General features: G+C 39.7%; 2 protein-coding genes across 5 annotated transcripts in view; both read left to right on the forward strand.

The window, feature by feature from the left end:
* The window catches only part of hth (Meis homeobox homothorax), a 130,179-nt gene that overhangs the window by 54,348 nt on the left and 47,912 nt on the right, over positions 1–27,919 (forward strand). For all 4 annotated transcript variants that reach the window (XM_089235132.1, XM_089235131.1, XM_089235133.1 and 1 more), the window contains exon 7: positions 6,351–6,490. In XM_089235132.1, coding sequence (XP_089091258.1) covers positions 6,351–6,490 — 140 coding nt within the window. The remainder of the gene's footprint in view (positions 1–6,350; positions 6,491–27,919) is intronic.
* Positions 25,069–27,807, forward strand: LOC149084710 (constitutive coactivator of PPAR-gamma-like protein 1). Its single transcript, XM_089235129.1, has one exon. The coding sequence runs from the start codon at positions 25,119–25,121 to the stop codon at positions 27,798–27,800; it is 2,682 nt and encodes an 893-aa protein (XP_089091255.1). The 5' UTR covers positions 25,069–25,118; the 3' UTR covers positions 27,801–27,807.

Below are 27,919 nucleotides of genomic sequence, written 5' to 3' on the forward strand. Positions count from 1 at the left end.
TTGATGGACAAATTAGTTTCAGAATTGAAAAAAAAATAGATTCAGAATTGAACGAGAAAAAGTGATTCGCGGAATTGAACAAAAAAAGAAGTGATTCAGAATTTTGAAAAAAAAGTGATTCAGAATTGAACGAAAAAAAGTGATTCGGATTGAACAAAAAAAGATTCGGAATTGAAAAAAAAAATAAAAGAGAATTTCAGAATTAAATATGAAGTAATAATTTCTGAATGAACGTGCCAATGAAAAAAGTTTTTCAGAATCAATGAAAATTCAGAATGAATGAAAGAAACAATTTTTAAATCTAATCAAGAAATTAAATTTAGAGAAACAGTAAAAAAGTTATAATTTCGGAATTAAATAAAAAGATGTTATAAAACGTCGAAACCGATGACCGATGAAAATTGGGAATTTATGGAAGACTTTCATAATCAATGTAAGAATTCAGGAACCAATGAAATGAAAAATTTCAGAATCAACGAAAATTTAAGATAATTGAACGACAATTCCAGAATTGAAAAAAAATATTTATTTCAGAATCAATGGAAATAATTTCAAAATTCAGGGTTAATTTGAAGGTCTTCGATAATTTAGAGGTCCTTATATGAGTTGACGGCCTTGGCCCTGGTCCATCAGTTAAGACGCTTATAATGGTTATTGACGAAGCTGATTGAGAATGAATCAGACTTGCAACAGGTTTCCCTCCCCACCCAGGTGCGGATCCGGGACTATGTGATGGGAGCGGGGTGAATTTTGCGAGTTCCTTTGATCGCCCCCTATTTTACAGGACAGACAAATTTTACTGTACTATTCGTCTTTTGGGAGGGCCGTCGTTCCCTTCTGCATTCGCGCCTGAGCGAAAGCGGACATTTTCTACTGCGAATCGAGCCGGTGACATACATGCATCTTCAGCTGCGAATCAAGCCGGTGACATGCATCTTCAGCTGCGAACCGAGCAGAGGCAGACACCTTCATATTCGAATGGAGTGAAGGTAGACATCTTCTGCTACGAATGGAATGGAGGCATGCATCTTCAGTCTTCATCTGCGAATGGAATGGAGGCATGCATCTTCAGTCTTCATCTGCGAATGGGACCGAGGCATCTTCAATCTTCATCTGCGAATGTAACCGAGGCATCATCTTCAGCTGCGAATGGAGCCGAGGCATCATCTTCAGCTGCGAATGGAGCCGAGGCATCTGCACCTGCGAATGGGGCGGTGGATCCCGGACGATGTGTCGGAGAACCGACCCATTGTGTAGATGCATCGGATCATCCCGTATTTTACAGGGCAGAAAAGTTTTCCCATATTATTCGGCTCTTTGGAGGGTGATCGTTCCCAACGTCCGTCTTCCGGATTCACGTCTGAGCGAAATTTTCAGCTACGATGGAGTGAAGGTATATGTACATCTTCAGCTTCGAATGGAGTGGAGGCAGGCATCTTCATCTGCGAATGAAGCCGAGGCAGATATCTTAGGCCGCGAATGTGGCGGAGTCAGATTGATACAGGAAGATCGGGAGAAGCGACTCGTGTATCATCCCGTATTTTACGGGACAGAAAAAATTTCCCCATATTATTCGGCTCTTAGGAGGGGTGATTACCCCCTCCGCTGGGTGTGCACTTGCCCCAAACAGCGTTTTCAGTTCCTCTTCTTTTTTCATGATCTCCACAAGGGCAGCGCTGGCAGGGCTCTATTCCCGGGGGGGTGCTCGGGACAGTTCTTATTTTTTTGTTTTTCACACTTTATATTCACTTTAGGGAGCCCGAATACGGTACGCGGGGGTGGGAGAGGGTCATGCTGCCGTGGTAGCTTGGTTATAATTTGTATTTTCTCCTTTCACCACGTGACCAATAATTTTCGTTTTCACAGTAATTCAAATACTCGCCAATTTTCGCGGAACCCTCAACAACATCTCGGGGAATTCTAGGGTTCCGCAGAATCCCAGTTTAGAAACGATTTTTTGCACTGTGTTTTTGATCGTCAGTCGATATATTCTCGACATAAGGTTGGATAAACGGGACTTGATTCTGAGGGTCTTCGTGGTAGCTTTCTGTGGGACGTCCGCAGATTTGTGACCCCGAAAACGGATGTTGAGGTTAATTTTTCCAATACAGTTGCTCGCACGAACAATCAAGAGGTGTTTCCTCTAAAGACGGGAAAAAAATCTCGAAATTACAGTGATTTCCACGCGATCACGTGATTTCTTCATCAAGCTTTACTTGACCTCTACGTGATTCTCCGTTCCCGTATATATTGCATAATATAACAGTTCTAAGATTGATTAGAGTTTAGGTCTGTCGCAAGATTGATTGATCGGTTTTGGCATTGTCGATCTTTTATTTCCTGTTTTTTTTTGTTACCTTCTTTTAATGTGACCATGGCGGTCACAAGAAAAGGTCACATACAAAAAAGAAACCTAATCAATCATTACAATGGACTGATACCGAATTCTCGTGTTGTGTCATTTTACCTCGTTGCCACTTCCACAAGCGGAAGTGGCATCGAGATGTTGATAATAACGCATTGCAGTGACCTAAATCTCCAGTTACTTATTATCTATCTACTGGATGCTCGAAATGTCACTGGAATCGATTTTCGTCGGATTTCAAACTGGTATCGATTTTATGTTATAACGTGAGTGTGAAAGACTAGTTGTTGCCGTCTTTCGATTCGTATTAGGGTTGCAATTAAGCACATAATTGCATTCATTGGACGTTTATCAACAACTTTGTAATTGGAATTTTTATCCTATCTTGCTTAGTTCTCCAGATACGTCAAACAGTTCTTCCATTCGTCGCTAGAGGGCACTTCAGAAGCCCTCTTCTTTGATTTAAAAAGAGTTTTCCCCTCTCAATTGTTGTTTCATTGTCGCGAGAGAGCTTTGTTGCTTTGGCAATAGTGTTTGAATGTTATATTCGACAACAATTGATCTCGATGATCAACAGTAAATTCATTTACGTCAACAATAAGTTCGGAAATTTTCTCACGCTCGCAACAATATCCCCCTCCTTAACAATAGTTAAGATGAAATAGTGTTAAAAATCAGGGATTTTTTTTTTTTTAATTAATGTTTATTTCAACTGCCGATTTTGGGAAATTTCTGCGGCACCTGCAAATACCACGGCACACAGCTGTATTGATGAAAGAGCACAGTTCGCATGCAGCATGCTGTTCATGACCGGGCTTCATGATAACATCTCATTGCAAATTATTATCAACATATTGTGGCGGTCCAAAGATTGCTATTTCCAACACAATTTCATTTCCAGAATATATTTTTGAATCTTGAGATATATTATAATATTATATTCAAATATATATAATTTAAATATATATATATATATTCAAATATATGTAATATAATATATTCAAATATATGTAATATAATATATTCAAATATATGTAATATAATATATTCAAATATATGTAATATAATATATTCAAATATATGTAATATAATATATTCAAATATATTTGAGAACCTTGAACTACTGCAACACTCTACGGTCCCGTGTCCCCAAGAGATTCTTTTCAGATTCTGATTCCTAAGAACTGACATTTTTCCCCTCAAAAATTCAGTCTCTTGTCAAATTCCGGTAACTAAAAACAAAATTTCACCCCCTAAAATACATATTTTGGCCACTAAGAACAGGCATTACCCCCTAAGATACAGATCGAAGTCCTCAAGAACTGACTTCTTTTATACAGATTCCGGTCCTCGAGATGAATTTTTGTCGGATTCTAATCCCTAAGGACTAACATTTCTTTAGAATACACAGATTCCGTACTTTAAAACAGATTCCCCCAACATTTATACAATCTTATTAGTAGAGCCCGGAATATATGTTCTAAAAATATGCAAATATGCACTTAAAAATGCCAAAATATGCACTTGAAAATGCTAAAATATGCACTTTGTGGAAAATGGAATTTGCATTGTGGAAAAATAACTAAAAGAATTCGAACTTTTGCAGCGGTATTGTATAGACTTAAAAATGCAATAGATGAAAAATTTTTTAAAGATATATTTTATGCATGGATATATTCAATTGTAACGTATGGAATCTGTGCCTGGGGTGGTGCATATTATACTAACATAAATAAATTAGATAATATATATAATAAAATCAGATTCACAATAAAAACTAATCCCACTAACCAAAACAAAACTGAGTGCCATGCATTATCCATAAGACAAAACTATATATACAGAATAATAAAATTTGTTATAGCAAATGAAGAATGGTTAATAAAGAATCGAAACAGATCTTCAAGTAGATTAAGTATGGAATATCAAGTGCCAAAAACAAATAAAACTCTATTCAAAAAAAGTTTTAGTTACACTGCTCCAAAGGTATTAAATAAATACCAAACTGCTAATTATACTAATAAAAGATTGAATTATAATATTTTTGATTTTGCAAAGAGCATTGTGTTTGAAACAATAATACAATAGAAATATTTACTAATACCTATACGTTTATTTTATTTTTACAATACGTGTTTAATTTTTGTGCATAGAGATATCTAACATAAATATCTATATTTTCAACAATTTTCATGAACACTAATCACAATTTGAAGAGATAATACTACGAACAAGATGTATTTTTAGTTTTAATTTTAAATATTTTCAACATATTTTTTTGATGTTTTAAAAATCCAATTATTGTGCGTGCACACGATCATAAATTACTAATGTTTTTTTTTTTTGTTGTTTTTTTTGTTTATGATAATAGAACAATAATGAAAGTTGCTTGAAAAATAGAAATATAATATTACAAATTATTCGACCTTCTGGAAGGACAAGTAGTCCCTTGAGGGTCACAGAGTGGGTGTTTATGTATGTCCATTTGTCCATTTTTGTTTATTTATTATGTATTTTGTTTTGTCATCTGTCTTTCTTGTGTATTTTGTAACGTGTTCTGTTTTGTCCAAAAAAAAAAAAAAAAAAAAAAAAAAAAAAAAAAAAAAAATAATAATAATAATAATAATAATAATAATAATAATATGCACATTATATGCATTAAAACCCAAAATATACACTCAAAAATGCTAAAATATGCACTTAAAAATGTGCACTCAAAAATGCCCAAATATGCATTAAAACCCAAAATATACACTCAAAAAGCATGAAAAAGTTTTAAAATGAATATTTTCTATTTTCTTTAGTGCATATTTGATTTACAAAAAATATGCCCCCCCCCCCAAATATACCTGCATATGCAAAAAAAAAATTTTAATTTCTATTTTGTTGTAGCTGCTCAGTAACGAAATACCAGTAACAAAATAATTTCAACACTATTTCTGAAAAAAATTGAACGCTTTTGACATATCTCCAGAAATAGCCTTAATAATAGAAAAATAATAGTGTAACCCCCCCCCCCCCTTAACGGAGACCTGTCAAATGCGGCCACCCTTCTTTTTAACGGCCAACTAATATTTTCCCCTTGTATATTAGAAGTATACATTTCAAATCCCCTGGTCAACGGCCACCCCTCTTTCACGAACGAATTTTTTTATCCGGAGAACGCAGAAGAGAGGCTTTACTGCATTATTAGCAATATTTACTTGAAAAATCATTAAAAACAAAGTGTGATTACGCTTAAATAAACTTCCAAAAATACGCACTTATTCTGAAAATTCTTCAATTTTATGCATTTCTATGCATTAATGCTAAAAAAAAGGCCAAAATATTCAAATGCGTTTGCACATATGCATTTGCATACAATCCGGGCTCTACTTATTAGATATTGGTCTCCGAGATAAAGATTTCTGTCATTCTGATGTCAAAAAAATATCGAAGTTTCCTCCCTTAAGGGGTCATTCAAGTATTACGTCAGCATCGTGGGGGAGGGAGGTTTGAAGGTTGCTTACGTCATCAACATGGCCCCCACATAGGGGGGCCTGACAGGGCTCTAGCCCTGGGGCCCAGGACCGTTATCATTTTTTTGCTTTTTCACGCTATAAATTAACTGTAGGAGGGGCCCGTTAAAAGTCTCACCGAGGAGCCCGCAAAAGATCTCAGGCTAGGGGCCCCACTACAGGATGTGGGGGCCATGGTCATCAACCACCCCTTTTTGAAGATATGAAATATTCTAAGCTGCTGACGGCTGAAGTGGCTGAAAATCTGTTTACGTAATACTTGAATGACCCCTAATTTACAGATTCTGACGGTGCAGCTGCCTTGTTCTCTGGGTTTTACATAAACCCCAAAAACTTAATTGCTACTCTGCAAACAAAATGACTCGACACATGTCGATTCCCAAAACGATTCCTGAACAATGCATTACAAGACATCAGGGGAGCATGGTGCTGGCATGTAATAACGTATCAAACGTATATCATTACAGGGGACGCCAGCATCGGATCTGGAGAAGGGACCGGCGACGAAGACGACGACGACAGAGCCAAGAAGAACCAGAAGAAACGTGGGATATTCCCCAAGGTCGCTACTAACATCATGAGGGCTTGGCTCTTCCAGCATCTCACGGTGATTATTACTAATTTTTTTTTTTTTACTTGGCTTAACATTGATTAACATCAAACATGGCTTCCTCCGGTCTCTGCAGGGAAACTCCCTTATCTGTTCTATTCTTTAAAAACCACCAATTATTTCGCCAATGGATTATAATCATTATGATTTAAGAAAAAATTGGCTTCTCTCTCGGAGAAATAGTGGTGATTGGCTTGATTTGTTTTATTATTATTTTTTTGGCTGTCTCGAGAGATCGGTGCTCATTTGCATATGGAGTCGTCTCTTTTGTGATATGTGTCAATTTTTTTTTGCTTTTTGGTGTCTTTTACGACATCGAAGACAATGGCTTGGAGAGGCATTTTCGATAAGAAGGCGATCAATCATCTCATCTGACAGCCAAGTTCACGCCTTTTCCCCTTCGTTCGGACAGTATTTTTTTTTATTTGGCGGCGAGATTGGCGTCCACGCAAGGGGGAGTTTCCATTCAATTCAATATGACGTCGATGTGACTGTGACTATTTAATATATATATTTTAATACTTTTTTTTGCAAGATTTACCCTCGAATCCAAAAGCAATGGAGCCAAAAGGCACTTCGAAAGTCTCTAATGATCGATGTCGGCCGTTTCGTGGTCTATTCGACGAGATTGTGTAAGTTCGTCGAATCATCCCGTATTTTACGGGACTGACGTATTTTCACATATTATCAGGATCCGCATCCTGAGCGAAGGCAGACATCTTCAGCTGTGAATGAAGCCTAGGCAGGCATCTTCAGCTGTGAATGGAGTGGAGTCTGACATACGTATTTTCACATATTATCAGGATCCGCATCTTGAGCGAAGGCAGGCATCTTCCTGCTGTGAATGAAGCCTAGCAGATATCGTCAGCTGTGAATGGAGTGGAGGCTGGCATCTTCAGCTGCGAATGAAGCAGGGGCCAAGAATCTTCAGATTCGAATGGAGCGAAGACAGGCATCTTCAGCTGTGAATGAATCCGAGGCAGACATTTATAGCTAGATAAAGCCAAGGCAGACATTTATAGCTAGATAAAGCCAAGGCATATAGTTTCAGCTGATGAAACCGAGGCAGACAGTTTCAACTGTGGATGAAGCCGAGGCTGACAGTTTCAACCGTGGATGAAGCCGAGGCAGATACCTTCAGATTCGAATGGAGCGAAGGCAGAAATCTTCAGCTGCGAATGAAGTCCTCTCCCAGTCTGAAGATCGAAGGGGAGTTCCTGGTTATAACTAGTCGAGGAATTCAATCACTACTAACTTATCGGTGATTTCCAATCAGTTGTTCATGAACCACCATGGAATCCATAACATCCGAATTGAAGCTTTATAAAGCTCGTCGTTCAAGTCTTCATAACTCGTCAACAGATGCATATATTTGCATAAAAATGTACATTCTCTAAAAGCGCGCCAAAAATGAGCTCCAACACAGTTTTGAACATCATCTCAATATCGCCAACCGTTCGGGAGTTATCCGGATTTGAAGACGCACCCTCCTCATGTACATATAGGATATTACATTAACAATACAGTACAAGCAAAAGAAAAAGAGGGGTGAATATATTATAGGCTATTCCAAGATGGAGGAGCAAAATGTAACAAGAGCCCCCCCACCCCCCTTCCTCCACTCCATTATGATTCAAGTCCTTGATTTATTCTATTACTTCCTCTTTTATAGTAATTTAAATAATGAGGACTTGTCCCTCCTGGGGAGGATTTTCTAAAATGGCGTCGAAAACTTAATGTAATTGCTCCGCTGTTGTCCCCGTTGGGACGGAGACGGGTCTCAGATTTCTCTTTTCGGGGAGGAGGGGGGGGGGGGTGGCGTCGGTCATTTGTGGAAAAAATTTTTAAAACCGCATTTAAAAACTATTATGGCCAAATTTCGGACATTGGCCACCACGATACATTTCGAGCTGGTTCTACTCGATCGAGTTTGACCTAAATCACGGGAGGGGGAAGGGGGAGAGACGCACCCCGGGTAATGAGCATTTTCCTCGTCTTACCTGATTTTTTTTTTTCACTGACAAGCGGTCATTACGGTTTCGTGTTCGGGTTATCAAATTAACGTCTGTGATAATAATGTGGTCATGCGATGGTCATTTAGGTCATCAAAGACGTTACATTTTTAAGTGGGATTTCCTCTAAACGTGATCACGATCCATCGGATGCCTATGCCTTCTCTTCCTCAACGGGGATGACATTTAAGTAGGTCTTGGGCTAAGGGACGTCTTTAGAGCATTGCGGCGCCCCCTCTTCACGGAAAAATTATGTTCCGAAAGCCCCCCACCACCTGGCTCGAAATACCACTCTTGCAAATTTGCATTAATTCTAATCAAATTTCTTGATCTCATTATCATGGAATCTGCCTATGCAAATTGAGATCCCCCCCCCCCCGTACCTGAATAGGCCCATGACGACCCTTCCAAGCCCGTGCCATCCCCAAAACATTCACGTTGTTTTATTGACATTCATTTACTTTTGATCTGGGAAATAGCATTTAAATGGGTCCTGGAGGTCCAAAGGCTCAGAATGTCAAAGCACCAAGGACGTCTTCACTCTTCAGAATATCATGGATCCTGGAGGGGGAATTCTGTTCTGGTGTGGTCTACCTGGCTCGAAATATCGCTTACAAATTCATATACTAATTATTGTTAAAAATCGTGCTACATGTTGTTATCACGGAATTCTCATGCAATTGGAACTCCCCCCCCCCCCCGGGCTGTGCCCTGATAGGCCCATTCGGACATAGGCGCGGACTTCCAAGTCCGCGTGAACCCCAAAATATAAGATTTTCATGAATATGGCATGTACTTTTCATTTCGGGAATAACATTTCAACGGGTTCTGGGCTAAGGGCTCCTGAGCAGGGACGTCTGTAGAGCGTCACGGGCCCCGCCGGGGGAAAATTATGTTCTATGACCTCCCCTACATATATGTGTGCGGTTGGGAAGTATTAAAAATTTACAAAATTATTCGTGGAAATCATAGTGATATGTCATTTTCATGGGATCTCTCTCCCCATGCAATTGAGGGCCCCCACGGGCTCAGCTCGGCCATGCTAAAGATGACCGTACATAATATGTACCTTAAACGCGAGTTACTGAGCAGGGACGTCTTCGGATCATCCTGCTCCCCCGAGGATCATGAAATCATGGTGTGATGATTTCACACCATCCGCCTGACTGAAAGTATCACAAATTTTGCTCGGAAATCACAGGGTCAGATCTCATTACCATGAAAACCCCCTGCCCCCATGAAATTGAGGGCTCGGATAGGCCTACTCCTTAGTCCGAGTAACTCCAAAAATATTGAAGGTTTTCATCAATGCTCATTCTTTTTTAATAATAACGGAATTATATGCTTAAGGGGCCCAGAAAATTTCTCGAATTCTTAAAATCTTTCACCTACACTTTGAAAGCTGACAGGGCTCTAAGCCTGGGAGCCCCGTGATTTCTGATTTTTCATTTATAAATTCGCTATGCAAAATAATTCAATTTTTAGGAACCAGCCATAACAGCGACGTGAACACCTGAGAGAAAATTTTGGCCTATGGCTTAATGAGGGGGTTCTGGAAGTGAGGTTTTTTTTTCTGAGTGAATTTTTTTGTGGCCTTCTGGGCCAGGATTTCCCACGTTCCTCTTTCTAGTAAATTAAAAAAAAAAAAATTGAGAGCATTAATGTTATATTCTGGGCTCCCCCAGAATATAACAGAACATTGGCACGGATGTTTGGGCCTAATGTCTAATGTTTGGGCCTCTGAATGTGGGTCTGCTTCCAGTGACGGTGGTTATATTTTGACTTTTAATTGTGGTGGTCATTTTGATTTTTGATGATTGTGGGAATTTTAATTTTTAATGATGCTGGGCATTTTGATTTTCAACACCGACAGGCATTTGGATTTTTCAACGATACCGAGCATTTTGATTTTCAACGGTGACAAGCATTTCGATTTTTATCGATGCCAGGAATTTTGATTTTCAACTTCGACAGACATTTTAATTTTTAGTGATGCCAGGCAAATTGATTTTCCAACAGTGACAGACATTTTGATTTTCAACGGTGACAAGCATTTTAATTTTTATCGGTGACAAGCATTTTAATTTTTATCGATGCCAGGCATTTTGATTTTCAACGGTGACAAGCATTTTAATTTTTATCGATACCGGGCATTTTGATTTTCAACGGTGACAAGCATTTTAATTTTTATCGATACCGGGCATTTTGATTTTCAACGGTGACAAGCATTTTAATTTTTATCGATACCAGGCATTTTGATTTTCAACGGTGACAAGTATTTTAATTTTCAACGGTGACAAGCATTTTAATTTTTATCGATTCGAGGCATTTTGATTTTCAACGGTGACAAGCATTTTAATTTTTATCGATACCGGGCATTTTGATTTTCAACGGTGACAAGCATTTTAATTTTCAACGGTGACAAGCATTTTAATTTTTATCGATACCGGGCATTTTAATTTTTATCGATACCGGGCATTTTAATTTTTATCGATACCGGGCATTTTGATTTTCAACGGTGACAAGCATTTTAATTTTTATCGATGCCAGGCATTTTGATTTTCAACGGTGACAAGCATTTTAATTTTTATCGATGCCAGGCATTTTGATTTTCAACGGTGACAAGCATTTTAATTTTTATCGATACCGGGCATTTTGATTTTCAACGGTGACAAGCATTTTAATTTTCAACGGTGACAAGCATTTTAATTTTCAACGGTGACAAGCATTTTAATTTTCAACGGTGACAAGCATTTTAATTTTCAACGGTGACAAGCATTTTAATTTTTATCTATACCGGGCATTTTGATTTTCAACAGTGACAAGCATTTTGATTTTTATCAATACCGGTTATTTTGATTTTTATCAATACCGGGCATTTTGATTTTCAACGGTGGCAAGCATTTTAATTTTTATCGATACCGGGCATTTTAATTTTTATCGATACCGGGCATTTTGATTTTCAACGGTGACAAGCATTTTAATTTTTATCGATGCCAGGCATTTTGATTTTCAACAGTGACAAGCATTTTGATTTTCAACAGTGACAAGCATTTTGATTTTCAACAGTGACAAGCATTTTGATTTTCAACAGTGACAAGCATTTTGATTTTCAACAGTGACAAGCATTTTGATTTTTATCAATACCGGGCATTTTGATTTTTATCAATACCGGGCATTTTGATTTTCAACGGTGGCAAGCATTTTAATTTTTATCGATACCGGGCATTTTAATTTTTATCGATACCGGGCATTTTAATTTTTATCGATACCGGGCATTTTGATTTTTAACGGTGACAAGCATTTTAATTTTTATCGATGCCAGGCATTTTGATTTTCAACGGTGACAAGCATTTTAATTTTTATCGATACCGGGCATTTTGATTTTCAACGGTGACAAGCATTTTAATTTTCAACGGTGACAAGCATTTTAATTTTTATCGATTCCAGGCATTTTGATTTTCAACGGTGACAAGCATTTTAATTTTTATCGATACCGGGCATTTTGATTTTCAACGGTGACAAGCATTTTAATTTTTATCGTTACCGGGCATTTTGATTTTTATCAATACCGGGCATTTTGATTTTTATCGATACCGGGCATTTTGATTTTTATCAATACCGGGCATTTTGATTTTTATCGATACCGGGCGTTTTGATTTTTATCAATACCGGGCATTTTGATTTTTATCAATACCGGGCATTTTGATTTTTATCAATACCGGGCATTTTGATTTTTATCAATACCGGGCATTTTGATTTTTATCAATACCGGGCATTTTGATTTTCAACGGTGGCAAGCATTTTAATTTTTATCGATACCGGGCATTTTAATTTTTATCGATACCGGGCATTTTAATTTTTATCGATACCGGGCATTTTGATTTTCAACGGTGACAAGCATTTTAATTTTTATCGATGCCAGGCATTTTGATTTTCAACGGTGACAAGCATTTTAATTTTCAACGGTGACAAGCATTTTAATTTTTATCGATTCCAGGCATTTTGATTTTCAACGGTGACAAGCATTTTAATTTTTATCGATTCCAGGCATTTTGATTTTCAACGGTGACAAGCATTTTAATTTTTATCGTTACCGGGCATTTTAATTTTTATCGATACCGGGCATTTTGATTTTCAACGGTGACAAGCATTTTAATTTTTATCGATTCCAGGCATTTTGATTTTCAACGGTGACAAGCATTTTAGTTTTTATCGATACCGGGCATTTTGATTTTCAACGGTGACAAGCATTTTAATTTTCAACGGTGACAAGCATTTTAATTTTCAACGGTGACAAGCATTTTAATTTTCAACGGTGACAAGCATTTTAATTTTTATCGATACCGGGCATTTTGATTTTCAACAGTGACAAGCATTTTGATTTTTATCAATACCGGGCATTTTGATTTTTATCAATACCGAGCATTTTGATTTTTATCAACACCGGGCATTTTGATTTTTATCAATACCGGGCATTTTGATTTTTATCAATACCGGGCATTTTGATTTTCAACGATGGCAAGCATTTTAATTTTTATCGATACCGGGCATTTTAATTTTTATCGATACCGGGCATTTTAATTTTTATCGATACCGGGCATTTTAATTTTTATCGATACCGGGCATTTTTATCGATACCGGGCATTTTAATTTTTATCGATACCGGGCATTTTGATTTTCAACGGTGACAAGCATTTTAATTTTTATCGATGCCAGGCATTTTGATTTTCAACAGTGACAAGCATTTTGATTTTTATCAATACCAGGCATTTTGATTTTTATTAGTACCGGGCATTTTGATTTTTATCAATACCGGGCATTTTGATTTTTATCAATACCGGGCATTTTGATTTTTATCAATACCGGGCATTTTGATTTTTATCAATACCGGGCATTTTGATTTTCAACGGTGGCAAGCATTTTAATTTTTATCGATACCGGGCATTTTAATTTTTATCGATACCGGGCATTTTAATTTTTATCGATACCGGGCATTTTGATTTTCAACAGTGACAAGCATTTTGATTTTCAACAGTGACAAGCATTTTAATTTTTATCGATGCCAGGCATTTTGATTTTCAACGGTGACAAGCATTTTAATTTTTATCGATACCGGGCATTTTGATTTTCAACGGTGACAAGCATTTTAATTTTCAACGGTGACAAGCATTTTAATTTTTATCGATTCCAGGCATTTTGATTTTCAACGGTGACAAGCATTTTAATTTTTATCGATACCGGGCATTTTGATTTTCAACGGTGACAAGCATTTTAATTTTTATCGTTACCGGGCATTTTGATTTTCAACAGTGACAAGCATTTTGATTTTTATCAATACCGGGCATTTTGATTTTTATCGATACCGGGCATTTTGATTTTTATCAATACCGGGGATTTTGATTTTTATCAATACCGGGCATTTTGATTTTTATCAATACCGGGCATTTTGATTTTTAACGGTGGCAAGCATTTTAATTTTTATCGATACCGGGCATTTTAATTTTTATCGATGCCAGGCATTTTGATTTTCAACGGTGGCAAGCATTTTAATTTTTATCGATACCGGGCATTTTAATTTTTATCGATACCTGGCATTTTGATTTTCAACGGTGACAAGCATTTTAATTTTTATCGATGCCAGGCATTTTGATTTTCAACAGTGACAAGCATTTTGATTTTCAACAGTGACAAGCATTTTGATTTTCAACAGTGACAAGCATTTTGATTTTCAACAGTGACAAGCATTTTGATTTTCAACAGTGACAAGCATTTTGATTTTCAACAGTGACAAGCATTTTGATTTTTATCAATACCGGGCATTTTGATTTTCAACGGTGGCAAGCATTTTAATTTTTATCGATACCGGGCATTTTAATTTTTATCGATACCGGGCATTTTAATTTTTATCGATACCGGGCATTTTGATTTTTAACGGTGACAAGCATTTTAATTTTTATCGATGCCAGGCATTTTGATTTTCAACGGTGACAAGCATTTTAATTTTTATCGATACCGGGCATTTTGATTTTCAACGGTGACAAGCATTTTAATTTTCAACGGTGACAAGCATTTTAATTTTTATCGATTCCAGGCATTTTGATTTTCAACGGTGACAAGCATTTTAATTTTTATCGATACCGGGCATTTTGATTTTCAACGGTGACAAGCATTTTAATTTTTATCGTTACCGGGCATTTTGATTTTTATCAATACCGGGCATTTTGATTTTTATCGATACCGGACATTTTGATTTTTATCAATACCGGGCATTTTGATTTTTATCGATACCGGGCGTTTTGATTTTTATCAATACCGGGCATTTTGATTTTTATCAATACCGGGCATTTTGATTTTTATCAATACCGGGCATTTTGATTTTTATCAATACCGGGCATTTTGATTTTCAACGGTGGCAAGCATTTCAATTTTTATCGATACCGGGCATTTTAATTTTTATCGATACCCGGCATTTTAATTTTTATCGATACCGCGCATTTTAATTTTTATCGATACCGGGCATTTTGATTTTCAACGGTGACAAGCATTTTAATTTTTATCGATGCCAGGCATTTTGATTTCCAACGGTGACAAGCATTTTAATTTTTATCGATTCCAGGCATTTTGATTTTCAACGGTGACAAGCATTTTAGTTTTTATCGATACCGGGCATTTTGATTTTCAACGGTGACAAGCATTTTAATTTTTATCGATGCCAGGCATTTTGATTTTCAACGGTGACAAGCATTTTAATTTTTATCGATGCCAGGCATTTTGATTTTCAACGGTGACAAGCATTTTAATTTTCAACGGTGACAAGCATTTTAATTTTTATCGATACCGGGCATTTTGATTTTCAACGGTGACAAGCATTTTAATTTTCAACGGTGACAAGCATTTTAATTTTTATCGATACCGGGCATTTTGATTTTCAACAGTGACAAGCATTTTGATTTTTATCAATACCGGGCATTTTGATTTTTATCAATACCGAGCATTTTGATTTTTATCAACACCGGGCATTTTGATTTTTATCAATACCGGGCATTTTGATTTTTATCAATACCGAGCATTTTGATTTTTATCAACACCGGGCATTTTGATTTTCAACGATGGCAAGCATTTTAATTTTTATCGATACCGGGCATTTTAATTTTTATCGATACCGGGCATTTTGATTTTCAACGGTGACAAGCATTTTAATTTTTATCGATGCCAGGCATTTTGATTTTCAACAGTGACAAGCATTTTGATTTTTATCAATACCAGGCATTTTGATTTTTATTAGTACCGGGCATTTTGATTTTTATCAATACCGGGCATTTTGATTTTTATCAATACCGGGCATTTTGATTTTTATCAATACCGGGCATTTTGATTTTTATCAATACCGGGCATTTTGATTTTTATCAATACCGGGCATTTTGATTTTTATCAATACCGGGCATTTTGATTTTTATCAATACCGGGCATTTTGATTTTCAACGGTGGCAAGCATTTTAATTTTTATCGATACCGGGCATTTTAATTTTTATCGATACCGGGCATTTTGATTTTCAACGGTGACAAGCATTTTAATTTTTATCGATACCGGGCATTTTGATTTTCAACGGTGACAAGCATTTTAATTTTCAACGGTGACAAGCATTTTAATTTTCAACGGTGACAAGCATTTTAATTTTTATCGATTCCAGGCATTTTGATTTTCAACGGTGACAAGCATTTTAATTTTTATCGATACCGGGCATTTTGATTTTCAACGGTGACAAGCATTTTAATTTTTATCGTTACCGGGCATTTTGATTTTCAACAGTGACAAGCATTTTGATTTTTATCAATACCGGGCATTTTGATTTTTATCGATACCGGGCATTTTGATTTTTATCAATACCGGGGATTTTGATTTTTATCAATACCGGGCATTTTGATTTTTATCAATACCGGGCATTTTGATTTTTAACGGTGGCAAGCATTTTAATTTTTATCGATACCGGGCATTTTAATTTTTATCGATACCGGGCATTTTGATTTTCAACGGTGACAAGCATTTTAATTTTTATCGATGCCAGGCATTTTGATTTTCAACGGTGACAAGCATTTTAATTTTTATCGATTCCGGGCATTTTGATTTTCAACGGTGACAAGCATTTTAATTTTCAACGGTGACAAGCATTTTAATTTTTATCGATTCCAGGCATTTTGATTTTCAACGGTGACAAGCATTTTAATTTTTATCGATACCGGGCATTTTGATTTTCAACGGTGACAAGCATTTTAATTTTTATCGTTACCGGGCATTTTGATTTTCAACAGTGACAAGCATTTTGATTTTTATCAATACCGGGCATTTTGATTTTTATCGATACTGGGCATTTTGATTTTTATCAATACCGGGCATTTTGATTTTTATCAATACCGGGCATTTTGATTTTCAACGGTGGCAAGCATTTTAATTTTTATCGATACCGGGCATTTTAATTTTTATCGATACCGGGCATTTTAATTTTTATCGATACCGGGCATTTTGATTTTCAACGGTGACAAGCATTTTAATTTTTATCGATTCCAGGCATTTTGATTTTCAACGGTGACAAGCATTTTAATTTTTATCGATACCGGGCATTTTGATTTTCAACGGTGACAAGCATTTTAATTTTCAACGGTGACAAGCATTTTGATTTTTATCAATACCGGACATTTTGATTTTTATCGATACCGGGCATTTTGATTTTCAACGGTAACAAGCATTTTAATTTTTATCGATGCCAGGAATTTTGATTTTCAACAGTGACAGGCATTTTTATTTTTGAGGTTGTATCAGGCGCGGAATCATGGCAATATGTTGAGGAGGGTGAATCAGTGAGAATAAGGGGGCATATACAGAAATATTATTCTCATTGTATTCTTGTTCCTCCGCGGGAAAATGGGATTAACGCTTTGTTATTTGAGAATCATTGTTTCAGAAATCATTATCGATTATTCAGGAAATTAATAATCCGAGTCTTCGAAGGGGTGATTTCTGGATCCGAGCCTGTGACAATCGAAGCAATAATGGCCGTTCAGCATTGTTGCATCAATTGTCGCAGGCCAATTGTTGTGTGGCGATTGTCACAGAATCCGAGCAACGCAGCAATGTCCCTGCAGCATCGGCAGTTTCGTTCACGAAATCGAGAATGAACCTGCCCACGGCGACCTCAATATTGCCCTCTATAGATTCCAATGACTTTTCCAGAGAATGGGCCGAGACATGTTTATGCGTGCAGTATGGGGACGGACCATAATTCTTGTCCTCCCCGAGACAACAACAACAACGGGCAACCAATAATAACTCGTGAGAATCCCGTCGTAAATCTCGCTCTCCAAGAATACCAAAAGGATTCTTCCAAAAATAAGGATCCATAAATATCCCCGTAAAGTTACGATCATTTCCCGAGTTCTCTTCATAACTATATGATAATTTAGTGTCAGGGTCATCCGACACCCGTCAGGAGCGGAAAACGCCTATTCATGAGGGGGCCCCAGTCCCCCCCCCCCTCCCTTCTGCTGCTTCCTCGTCAATTACAGCCAATCATCTCCGAAAATGGGGGCCCGAAGAGAAGGCCATAATTCAATCGCTTTTGTCGCATGCAAACTGCAATTACTTTGCCCAAGAGGGTGGGGGGGGGGCCTTCCCCCCTCGTCCTTCGTACCTTTTGCCTGTCGCAGAGATGGAGAGCGGAGGGCACCCATTGCGAAAGGTCTTGGTGAATTGACGAAAATTGCGGAAGGGATATATGCCAGTCTTGATAAATGTCAAACCGAGGAGGGGGGGGAACCGAGAAGATCTTGGTGGTGGTGGTGGTGGCCACACGCTCACAGGAGGCCATGGAAAGAGGAGTCGCAATTTCGTAAGGAAATTGCCCGGGACACAATTCACATATTTCACGCTATCAGCGAGTAAAGAAGGCAACGGGCGTTTATAAGCAAATGAGAGCCATCAGTCACTAGAAGTCTTGACAAAGAAAGTCCCCTTGAGAAGTCTTTTCCTTTCCGAGGGGACAAAGGGGCCTTTATTGCTCCCCCCCCCCCATAATAAATGGGCGAAGTTCTTTTTTAATTGCTGTTCATTGAAATACTGTTCGAAGATTATGTGTAGTGTTATCCCTTGGCATCTTGAGGAGTGGGGCCAACGGTACGGCCTCCAAATGATCCAAGACTTTCATTAATTCTTGAATTTTTCAATTTATTATGAAATTATTTTTAAAAAAAATATAAATTTACATTAATATATTATAAAATTTTACCTTTCGCTGATTTTGGAATTTTTAATTTGTGTGATCCCAACAATTCATCAATTACGGGCCTCACCCATTTTGAAATAGTTTTCATGAATTCAGAATTTCATTCATTTCGGAAAAATTTTCATTAATTCCGAAATTTATTGTGAGATTTTTTTTTCATCCATTTTGAAATTGTTTTCATCCATTTAAAAAAAAATTCATCTGTATTTTGAAATCATTTTTTATAATCAATTAGAGATTCCATTTAGAAATAAATTTTATTAATAATCAAATTATTTTTTCATGCGAGTATTCGAAATTTTCATCAATTTTGAATTTTTATCAATTTTGCAATCGTAATGAATATTCATCTATTTAGAAATGTTTTTTCTACGTTTTAGATAATTCAAATTATTTTAATTTATTTTGAAATTATTTAAATTTAATTATTATAACCCATGTTCATCCATTTTGAAATTATTATAATGAAAGTTCATCCACATTTAGAAATAAATTTTATTCGTGTTCAAATTACTTCCATCTACAGTATTGAGAATTTTCATCAGTTTTGAAATGCAATTCCTCAATTTTCAACTTTCGCTCAGTTTGTGATTATTTTTAATTCAGAAATTGTGTTAATTGGTCTTGAATATTCATATTGTTATTTAGAAATTATTTCTTTCATTAATTCTGAAATTATTTCATATCTTCATTCTGGAATGTGTTTGCAATTCTGAAATAGTTTCGTTTTTTTAAACTTAATTTTTATCAATTCGAGGATTATTTCCTTTCTATATAATGTCGCAGTTTAATTCTGGAATTATTTCTTTTTTTATTCCTGAGAATTTTCATTTATTCATGAATTATTTCATTTTATAATTCTGAATTTTTTCTATGGAGATTATTATTATTTTTTTAGTTGAATTTTTTTTGTTTTAAATTTTCGTTTTTGATCTCGCATTTGTTTCACTGATTCTAAAATGTTCATTTTTCTCTGTAATTATTTCTTTCATTGACTCTGTGAAACTAAACTATTACGTATTTTCATTGATTCTCAAGTCCTTTAATTTTTTAGTTCTGTTATTTATTCATTTTTAGTTCAGAATTATTTTTTTACTCTGGAATTATTTTCATTGAGTGCTGATTTTTATTCTGCGATTATTTTTTCATTGAGTGCTGATTTTTATTCTGCGATTATTTTCATTGATTTATAATTTTTATTCTGCGATTATTTTCATTGATCCCTGATTTTCTTTCTGCGATTATTTTCATTGATCCATGATTTTTATTCTGCGATTATTTTCATTGATCCCTGATTTTTATTCTGCGATTATTTTTATTGATCCCTGATTTTTATTCTGCGATTATTTTCTTGATCCCTGATTTTTCTCAAGTCCTTTAATTTTGTTGTTCTGTTATTTATTCATTTTTAGTTCAGAATTATTTTTTTACTCTGGAATTATTTTCATTGAGTGCTGATTTTTATTCTGCGATTATTTTCATTGATTGTTGATTTTTATTATCCGATGATTTTCATTGATTTATAATTTTTGCTCTCCGATGATTTTCATTGATTTATAATTTTTATTCTGTGGCTAATTTCATTGATCCCTGATTTCTGAGAAAAAAATTTCTGAAGAAGGGGGCGATTGGATAAAAAAGGTTGGGAAACAATGGTTTAACCGAAAAACTAAAGCCGAGTCTTTCGTTAGCGGTGGTGTCACTGTTTATGCATGAACATAAGGTTCAGTCGGCTCCCTCATTGACCCTGGGAGGAGGCACTGCCCACATGCCCCCCCCCCCCGCCCAAGTATCTACCCAGGCTGTTCCCAGGTGATCCGTGGAGAGGGCGTTGGTCACGGTACCCAGGACACTCTTAATTGAAACTAGAACATCCAATTTCGACGACTAGTTTGAAACTCTCAGTACGAAATTCGAGGGGGTGGGGGGTGGCTACCATAGCAAATGAGTGTTTAAAAAAGTTGACGTCCCAAATTGCAGTTGAAACTCAAAACCCTCCGTTCCCTTCCGTTATCAGTATCGCCTACCCACTGTGTTGTACACTGTGAGACACATCCATCGTTGTTCGTCGTCCATGAACGCCATTACTAATGGGTCGGTCGGTCGTCTTGTGTCTTCCTCGAAATTGAATAGCATCTGGTTTTTTTTGTGTGTATGTGTGTGGTGTGTCTGGTGTTGTTTCTTTTTTAAATTTCGTGTCTGGTTTCCCCCAGACTTTTGTCACTTTCACGCTCGACTAAAAATCTCGGGGTGTCAAAAGAACCTCTTTTTTTTTCGGAACTCGAGACACAGACACGCCGGCACACACAAACACATTCCGAAACTAATTTTCACCGCAAAAATTCTGTTTTCGTTTCCCGAGAATCGATTTATCTTAACTATTCCGACGTTTTGTTTACGTTTCCCAACGGAGAGAAACAAGAACAGAAATTAATTTTGAATATGGTGTGCGCGGACATGCATTCACAAACTCTCGCTCGATATCATGTTTGCGGTTGGCAACCATAAACAAAAATGCCCCGGCCGTGTGTGTAATTAAAATTGGTTCTTGAAAGAATCGCGTTTAGTTTTCGTTTTTGCATGTTTTTCGCGTATCAACGTGATTATCAAAAGGTGAGAGCCCTCGGCGGCGGGGAGGGGGTGCGGGGAATACAAGTACCTCGAACGGAAGGGGGGGAGAGACCCATCAGTAAGGTGTGCATATTGAATGGGGAGGGGGGAGATGTCAACCTCCGTCTCCCCCGCCTATGCCAATAATACAATCTTTTTACTGAAAGGGGGGGGGGGTGATCGTCCCCCTTCGCCCTCCCCCCCTTCCGTATCTGTCTGGTTCCAGCCTAGCATATTTGGTAGGACCAGTGTTGCCAACTGTAAAAAATTTTCCTATTAGATCCTTCATAAAAAAACTAGAAGCCCGGCTTGACTAACTAGAATCAATTTTAGTCATCATAAAGAACAGAAAAATAACTAGCAACTGAATGGGTATGTTTTCCAACAAAATGACCGAAAGAAAGAAACCTTATCTAGTTAGGAAATAAGTCACGCTGGTTGGGACCCCCATGTTTGAGTATGTGAAGGATCCCTTTAAAATCTGTGGAAAAAAAATCCTGAAAAACTGGGGCGTTTTCTTTCTTCCCGACCCAGGGGGCTACAGCAGAAGTTATTATTAACCTTCTGTGGTCCATACACCCTTTGTGCCAGTAAAATGAAAACCACGGACCCTTTTTCAGGATAATGCTAAGTATATTGCGTAGAATAGGTAGGTTAATTATTATACATAGCTAAAACGAGCCCCAAACCTCGAAGATGTCCGAGGTCCCCCGATTAAGAAACACTGGGTTTGCCAGAGCCTTGTCTGCAACCCTAATGCCCAGTGATTATGGAACGAACAATAAATTATTGTGTGAACTGTGATTTTTGTTCGCGGCTCCCACATACCAAGATTTTTTACGGGACTTATTATAGCAGACCCCTCCCCCCCCCTCCCCCACCATGAATTTTTTGGTAGATTATTCTGGGGGGGGGGGGGAAACCAAAGCCATCCATAGCTTCTTCAGCCCACCTGATGTGAAGCTGTAGGTGCCCGTGGCCATCGTGGGGAGGGACCAAAGTGATAGAACAATAGATTTGGTCATCTTTTTCCCTTTTTCGAGTCATTTTCTCATTTTCGGGGGGGATCAGACCCCCCAAGTCCCCCCCTGGCCACACTCTTGTTATGTGCTGCCACCTATCAAATAAAAACTAAACTATCTGTAGTAAATTTTCAAATAAAGTTGGCTGTTTATTTGATACCGGTACGCAGAATCGAGAACGAACAAAATGCCAAAAATGTCATGCATTATTTGATATGCGGAGGGCGGTAAAATTTGTATAAACCTCAATAAATCCACCTCTGCCCGAACAGCAAGGGATAAGGTCAGTGAGTGATCAAAACAGTGACTTAGAGCGTGAGCAAGCATGTACCAATGCTTGGGCGGGGGAAAGCGGGCACAGGGTGACGAATTCGAGGAAAGAGTAGTCAAGAAAATTTGACTAGAATGGGAGAAGAGAAAGGCGGCAAAACCATAAATGCGCCTTTGGCTCTCAATAATTGATCCATGGTCACGATTCAACACTACAAAATGCCCTCTGAATAATTTTTTTTTCCAGATGTCCCGGTTTCTCAGTTGCATGATCTGGCCAACCTATCCATTTTTTGTACATAAGTACATAAATCCAGTGATAATATTTTTCGGGCAAATAAAATTTTGATTTAGTTAGGTATCTGTTATTTTTAATTACGTGCCCGACCGGGCATGCATATTTTTGGAGATTTGTCTAGCCCTGATGGGACCCTTTTGAAGTTTGCAATAAAAACCTGAAAAATTATGCTTTTTTTTTTTCTATTCCCGGGAGCTGGAAACAAATGTTATCAACCTTTCGTGGTCCATGGACTCTCTTCTGCAATTCAACTGAAAACCACGGACACCTCGAAAGAATGACCAGCAGGGGCGGCTCGGAAAAAAGGCTGTACCAGTGTGAGACCTATTTTTGACTTCCCACTGACCACGTTTTTTTTTCTTTCGAAAAAGCTTTTTTTCGCTCTTTCAACTCGGCGCCCCTCCTACAAACCGCCTCTGATGATCAGCATATCACGTAAACTAATTGAGTTGATTTTTTTTTATGTATCTCACAGACCCTTAAGATCTGTGAAGGACCCCTGAATCAAACCCCACTGGCGTCTCCGCCTTGTCAGCAACCATTATATCAATTGATTATGAAAAAACAATAATTGTGTAAATTGCGATCTTTGTTCGCGGGATTCCCCACACACCAAGTTTTTTTTTTTTAGTGGGACTTTCCGGTCACCATTCATGGTGTATTCTGCAAAGAAAGACTCAAAAAAATGCCAGCTCTAGAGCCCTGCCCGCCTACTTCGTGGGCTTCGTGGGCGACAGGCAAGTTTTCCAGCCTTTTACTCCATACGAATCCTATTATTTTATTGTCGCTTAAGCCATCGGTTCTCAAACTGTGCGCCAATTTTTGTCAGACACGCCGCGAAATGGCGGCCTGACGAAGGTTTTTCGAAGAGATTTTTTGTTTGACTGCTCTGGGGAGCGGGAGATAAGCGTTGATTAGGGTAAGAGGTGCCACGGGTGGAAAAAAGTCCGAGAATCCTTGGCTTAAGCAATAAATTTACTCCATAGAGGGGGGTCCGATGCCATAAGCAGATACAGGAACCTTGGGGGGGGGGGTTCACCAATGGCGTATAGTGAACAGGTGGGGAGGGGTGCGAATGTCTAGCTCTGCCCTTCCGCCTGTGTCAATAATAAAATTTTTCATTGATGGGGTGGGGTGGGGGGAATCTTGAAGGGCCACCTGCCAAATATTTTTCTTGTCTATAATTTTTACCAACGTCCCATGACCAGGTCCGTAATTAGGATTTAGGGGAAAAGAGGTGGTTGTAATTTTCCCAATTTCTTTACTAGAAAGTTGACCTGGGTGAGGGGGTGTGTGCTACCAAAGGTCTTCGCGTGGAGACCGCCTGCTCCCAGATCTGAGACGAAGACCCATGGACATAACTTGTATATTTTTGGGAGGATTGGGGGTGATTTTGCTCCTCCTCTCAGTTTCATAACAGTGATTTTTTGTTCTGAAATTTGTCACCAGGGGCAGTTGCCCTCTTCGCATATCCCTCAGGGATAGGTTATTTGGCGGGGCCTCTGATCAGATTTTTCATGAGTCCCACTGTTATGAATTTATTGTGAAAGAAGAAACAATAAGAGAGATAATAATCGTCATGTTTCAAATATAAATTTTCAAATATAACTGTAGAAGGGACCAACTTGGGAGTCCGCTGAAGATCCCATCCTAGGGGCCCCTGCTCCTTTGTCTTTCTAGCCTCTTAAAGACCCTACCTCAAGGTAGAAATTAAGTCGAACTCGATTCCTGGTCTATTACTTCGTTGCACTTATTTTATTCGTCGATTATAGTGATGACGTCTATAACATACTGCAGGCTATTGGTCGAACTTGAAAACCGTGTGAAAATATCTACGGACTTCAGAAAGATTTGTGTTCGGAAATAATTGAAAGAGTCTATAAAGGTAAAGGCAGACACACGGAAATCCGTGATTGGTTTGTTCAAGGTCACATGGCAAAAAAAATCGTAAAAACAAAAAAGTATCTCGATATACAATAATATCGTCTGGAAATAGAAAGTGCAAAATTTTCAGTTGGTGAGAAGACCAAAGTAATCATCGCGACCTAAAAATTCTTCCTTTCCAGTTACAACTTTTCTCGTGTTGTGTAAGGACGTGGTTTGGTGTTCGTGCTTGTCGTTAATGCCGTAATAATGGCGTTGTCGGACTTTCGCAAATACATCGAAATCAATCACCCGAAGACATTCGTGTCCGTGGACTTGTTGAAGATCGGCGAATCACCCGAGACCAAAGATTCGTGTCCGCCTTCCTCTCACATCGTGATCGACGGTGAGTGGACCCTCAACAGGCTTTACGGCGGTTTCCTCGGCGACTGGGTCTGCGGCGGGCAATGGAACCGAATGATGAACTTCTTGTGCCACCTCACCAGCAACTTGTCGAAGAACAAAATCGAGATCACGGTCTTCTTCGACGGAACCGCGGACCCGACCCGCACCAAGGACTGGATAAGTAAACAGGTGTCCATCAAAAGGAAAATGACGTCGGTCCTGAGGCACCTTTCCTCCAAGGGGACCCAGCCACCAAGGAGCCTGTGGGTGCCCCCGAACAGCCTGCACACGAGCCTGAGGATCGCGCTGAGGCAGCTCGGGATCAACGTCGTCGTTTCGTTGGACGACCACAGGCTGGAGGTGATGAATTTCGTCAAGGAGCACCGTTGCCTGGGCGTGATGTCCGACGATCCCGAGTTCCTGGCGTTCGATCCTCCGAGGCTGTTCTCGTCGGGGAACTTGAAGATGACTTACAACGGCCGGGTTCAGACCCTCGAGTACGTCATGGACGAGATCGCCAAGGCTTTGGGACTGGATCGGGCCAGGATCCCCATCGTGTCATCTCTGCTCGAGAACCGCATCGTATCCGCCAAGGATCTGTCTGAATTCCACAGAAGATTGCGTGGCGACAACAAGAAAAGCGTGTCAAATTTCGTCGTCATCAGGGCCGTCGTTGAATTCGTCCGCGGTCTGGAAACCGTCGGTGACCCGGAGCGGGTTTCTAATTTAGTTTTCGGTGATGGCAAGTCCGAGGTCAAAGGAAAGTTCGAGAAGTCCGTCAGGTACTATTCTCTCTGTGTTTCCCCGATGGCCGCGAAGTCCGAGGCGGTTTCGAGCTCGGTGCCGATGCTAAATCGATTCGGAAACAACGGGTCGACGATTACCGATCCGATCGTCGGTGTCGAGGGCGCCGAAGCCAGCGCGTCGTCGACGTCCAGCCTGGAAACCTACCACCCGGCCATGCTCGGCGAATGCGACACCAATTCCCTGTCGCAGATCTTCTCGTACAAATGCGAAGTCGGTTCGGAATTTTCGAGTTTCGTCAGCGACGACAGTTTGGCGACGTTGGGCCCGGACGAGTTCTTCGTGAGCCCGAAACCCGTCGCCGACGGCCCGCGCAGCGTGAAGAGGAAGTTGAGCAGCGGCACCGACACCAGGTCGCTGCTGGAAGCCCTGTCGTCGGAGAGGCCGTCGGTCTCCGCCGAAATCGTGCAGCTCGCTCGCCAACGTCACCGGTACGGACTGATGGACCCCGCGATATATCGGGTGCTCTCGACCGGCGAATACTTGGTCCCTGTATCCTTCGAGGACGTCGCTGGACTGGAACTGCCGTGTCCCGGATTGTTCTTCCGGCCGCTCCGGCAGATGGTCTACTCGGTGCTGTTCGATTACCACTACAGGTCGAACAGCAATGGCGTCGCCGATCCTCCTCCGGCTATAGTCGTCAGGGAATGGATCTGGCGGGACGGCAACAAGTTCGTCAAAGCCGAGCCGGTCCACTCCAGGTCTCTGGGTTGGCCAGTCCCGTCGGTCAGTCGGCTGTGGTTCGGGACCGGGCCCGACGACAACAACCGCAGGTTGCGGGCTTTCCTTTCGTGCATGAGAAGCAACAATCCCCTCATGTGGGACACGAGCCACGTCCCGACTCGCATGATCGTCCTGTGCAGCGTCCTACGCTACATCGTCACCAATCCGGACTTCCCCGTCCTCCGCAAGCCCGAACTGGACGCGTTCCTCGCCCAGGCCGTCGATCCGCGTCGCTCCTGCAACGCCAGCGACGTTTCCGAGATCGAGAAGCTCCAGCTGCCGTCGGTGAACTTCCGCGCCGTGTTGCTGGCGTCCCTGTTCATGCAGGGCGTGGAGAGCGCGGTGTTCGCCAACGAGTCGTGCGGGTCCCCCGTACCGTACGAGGTGTGTTCGCCGTCCGGGTATTTCGACGGCAAGCTCTTCCAGGAGACCCTGCTCAGGGCCGGAGCCTGCAAGAACCTGATCGACCTCTGCGACGGCAGGATCCAGGAAGTGGCCATGGTCGAACGCATGCGCGCTGCTATCGTCGAAGACATCCAGGTACCGTACTGCCGTTTGCCCGCCGCCATGCAGCAGCCACAGCAACAGCTGAAGCAATCGTTGTTGCAGGCACCTCCCATCGTCGGCCACATGCAGCATATAAGTTACATGAATTACAGCTCGTCGCCGTTCGGGGGCGATCAGTTCCTCATGTCGCCGGGGTGGATACAGCCGCCATTGATCGGGGGTTCGTTCTCGTCTCTGGATCCCGCCCAGCCACCTCGTAAGCAGACGAGAGTCGCCAACCAGATGGGCAACAGCTCGGGCCGCAATGTCGGCTACTATCCAGCCGGGATCGGATTCTCATCCAGCGTACGGAAGGCCGGTCCTCGGCAGGCCCGGGCGAACGTGGGTCGTGGTACACCGAGACCTACAGCTGGAAAATCGACGGCTCTCGTCGTCCCAGGTAACAACTGCTCCGCCTATAGGAGCCTCGGACGTGGTTGCATGACGGAGACGTCGCGCCAGAACATGATGTGACCGCATGAGCAAGCAGCCATCTTGGATTTTTGTTTTTGTTTTTGATAATAAGATTATGTTTATCATGTGTTTTTATTTTTTTCGCGCATGCGTCATGATGTGGTTTGGATTATTACGAT

The sequence above is a fragment of the Pholcus phalangioides genome, unplaced genomic scaffold (assembly GCF_987345545.1).
Source record: "Pholcus phalangioides strain wild (caught in Gottingen) unplaced genomic scaffold, Ppha-v1.0 ptg000008l_1, whole genome shotgun sequence".
Lineage (NCBI taxonomy): Eukaryota > Metazoa > Arthropoda > Arachnida > Araneae > Pholcidae > Pholcus > Pholcus phalangioides.

Coding starts and splice junctions, on each gene's coding strand:
- LOC149084710 (XM_089235129.1), top strand. CDS start 25,119: ATGGCGTTGTCGGACTTTCGCAAATACATCGAAATCAATCACCCGAAG.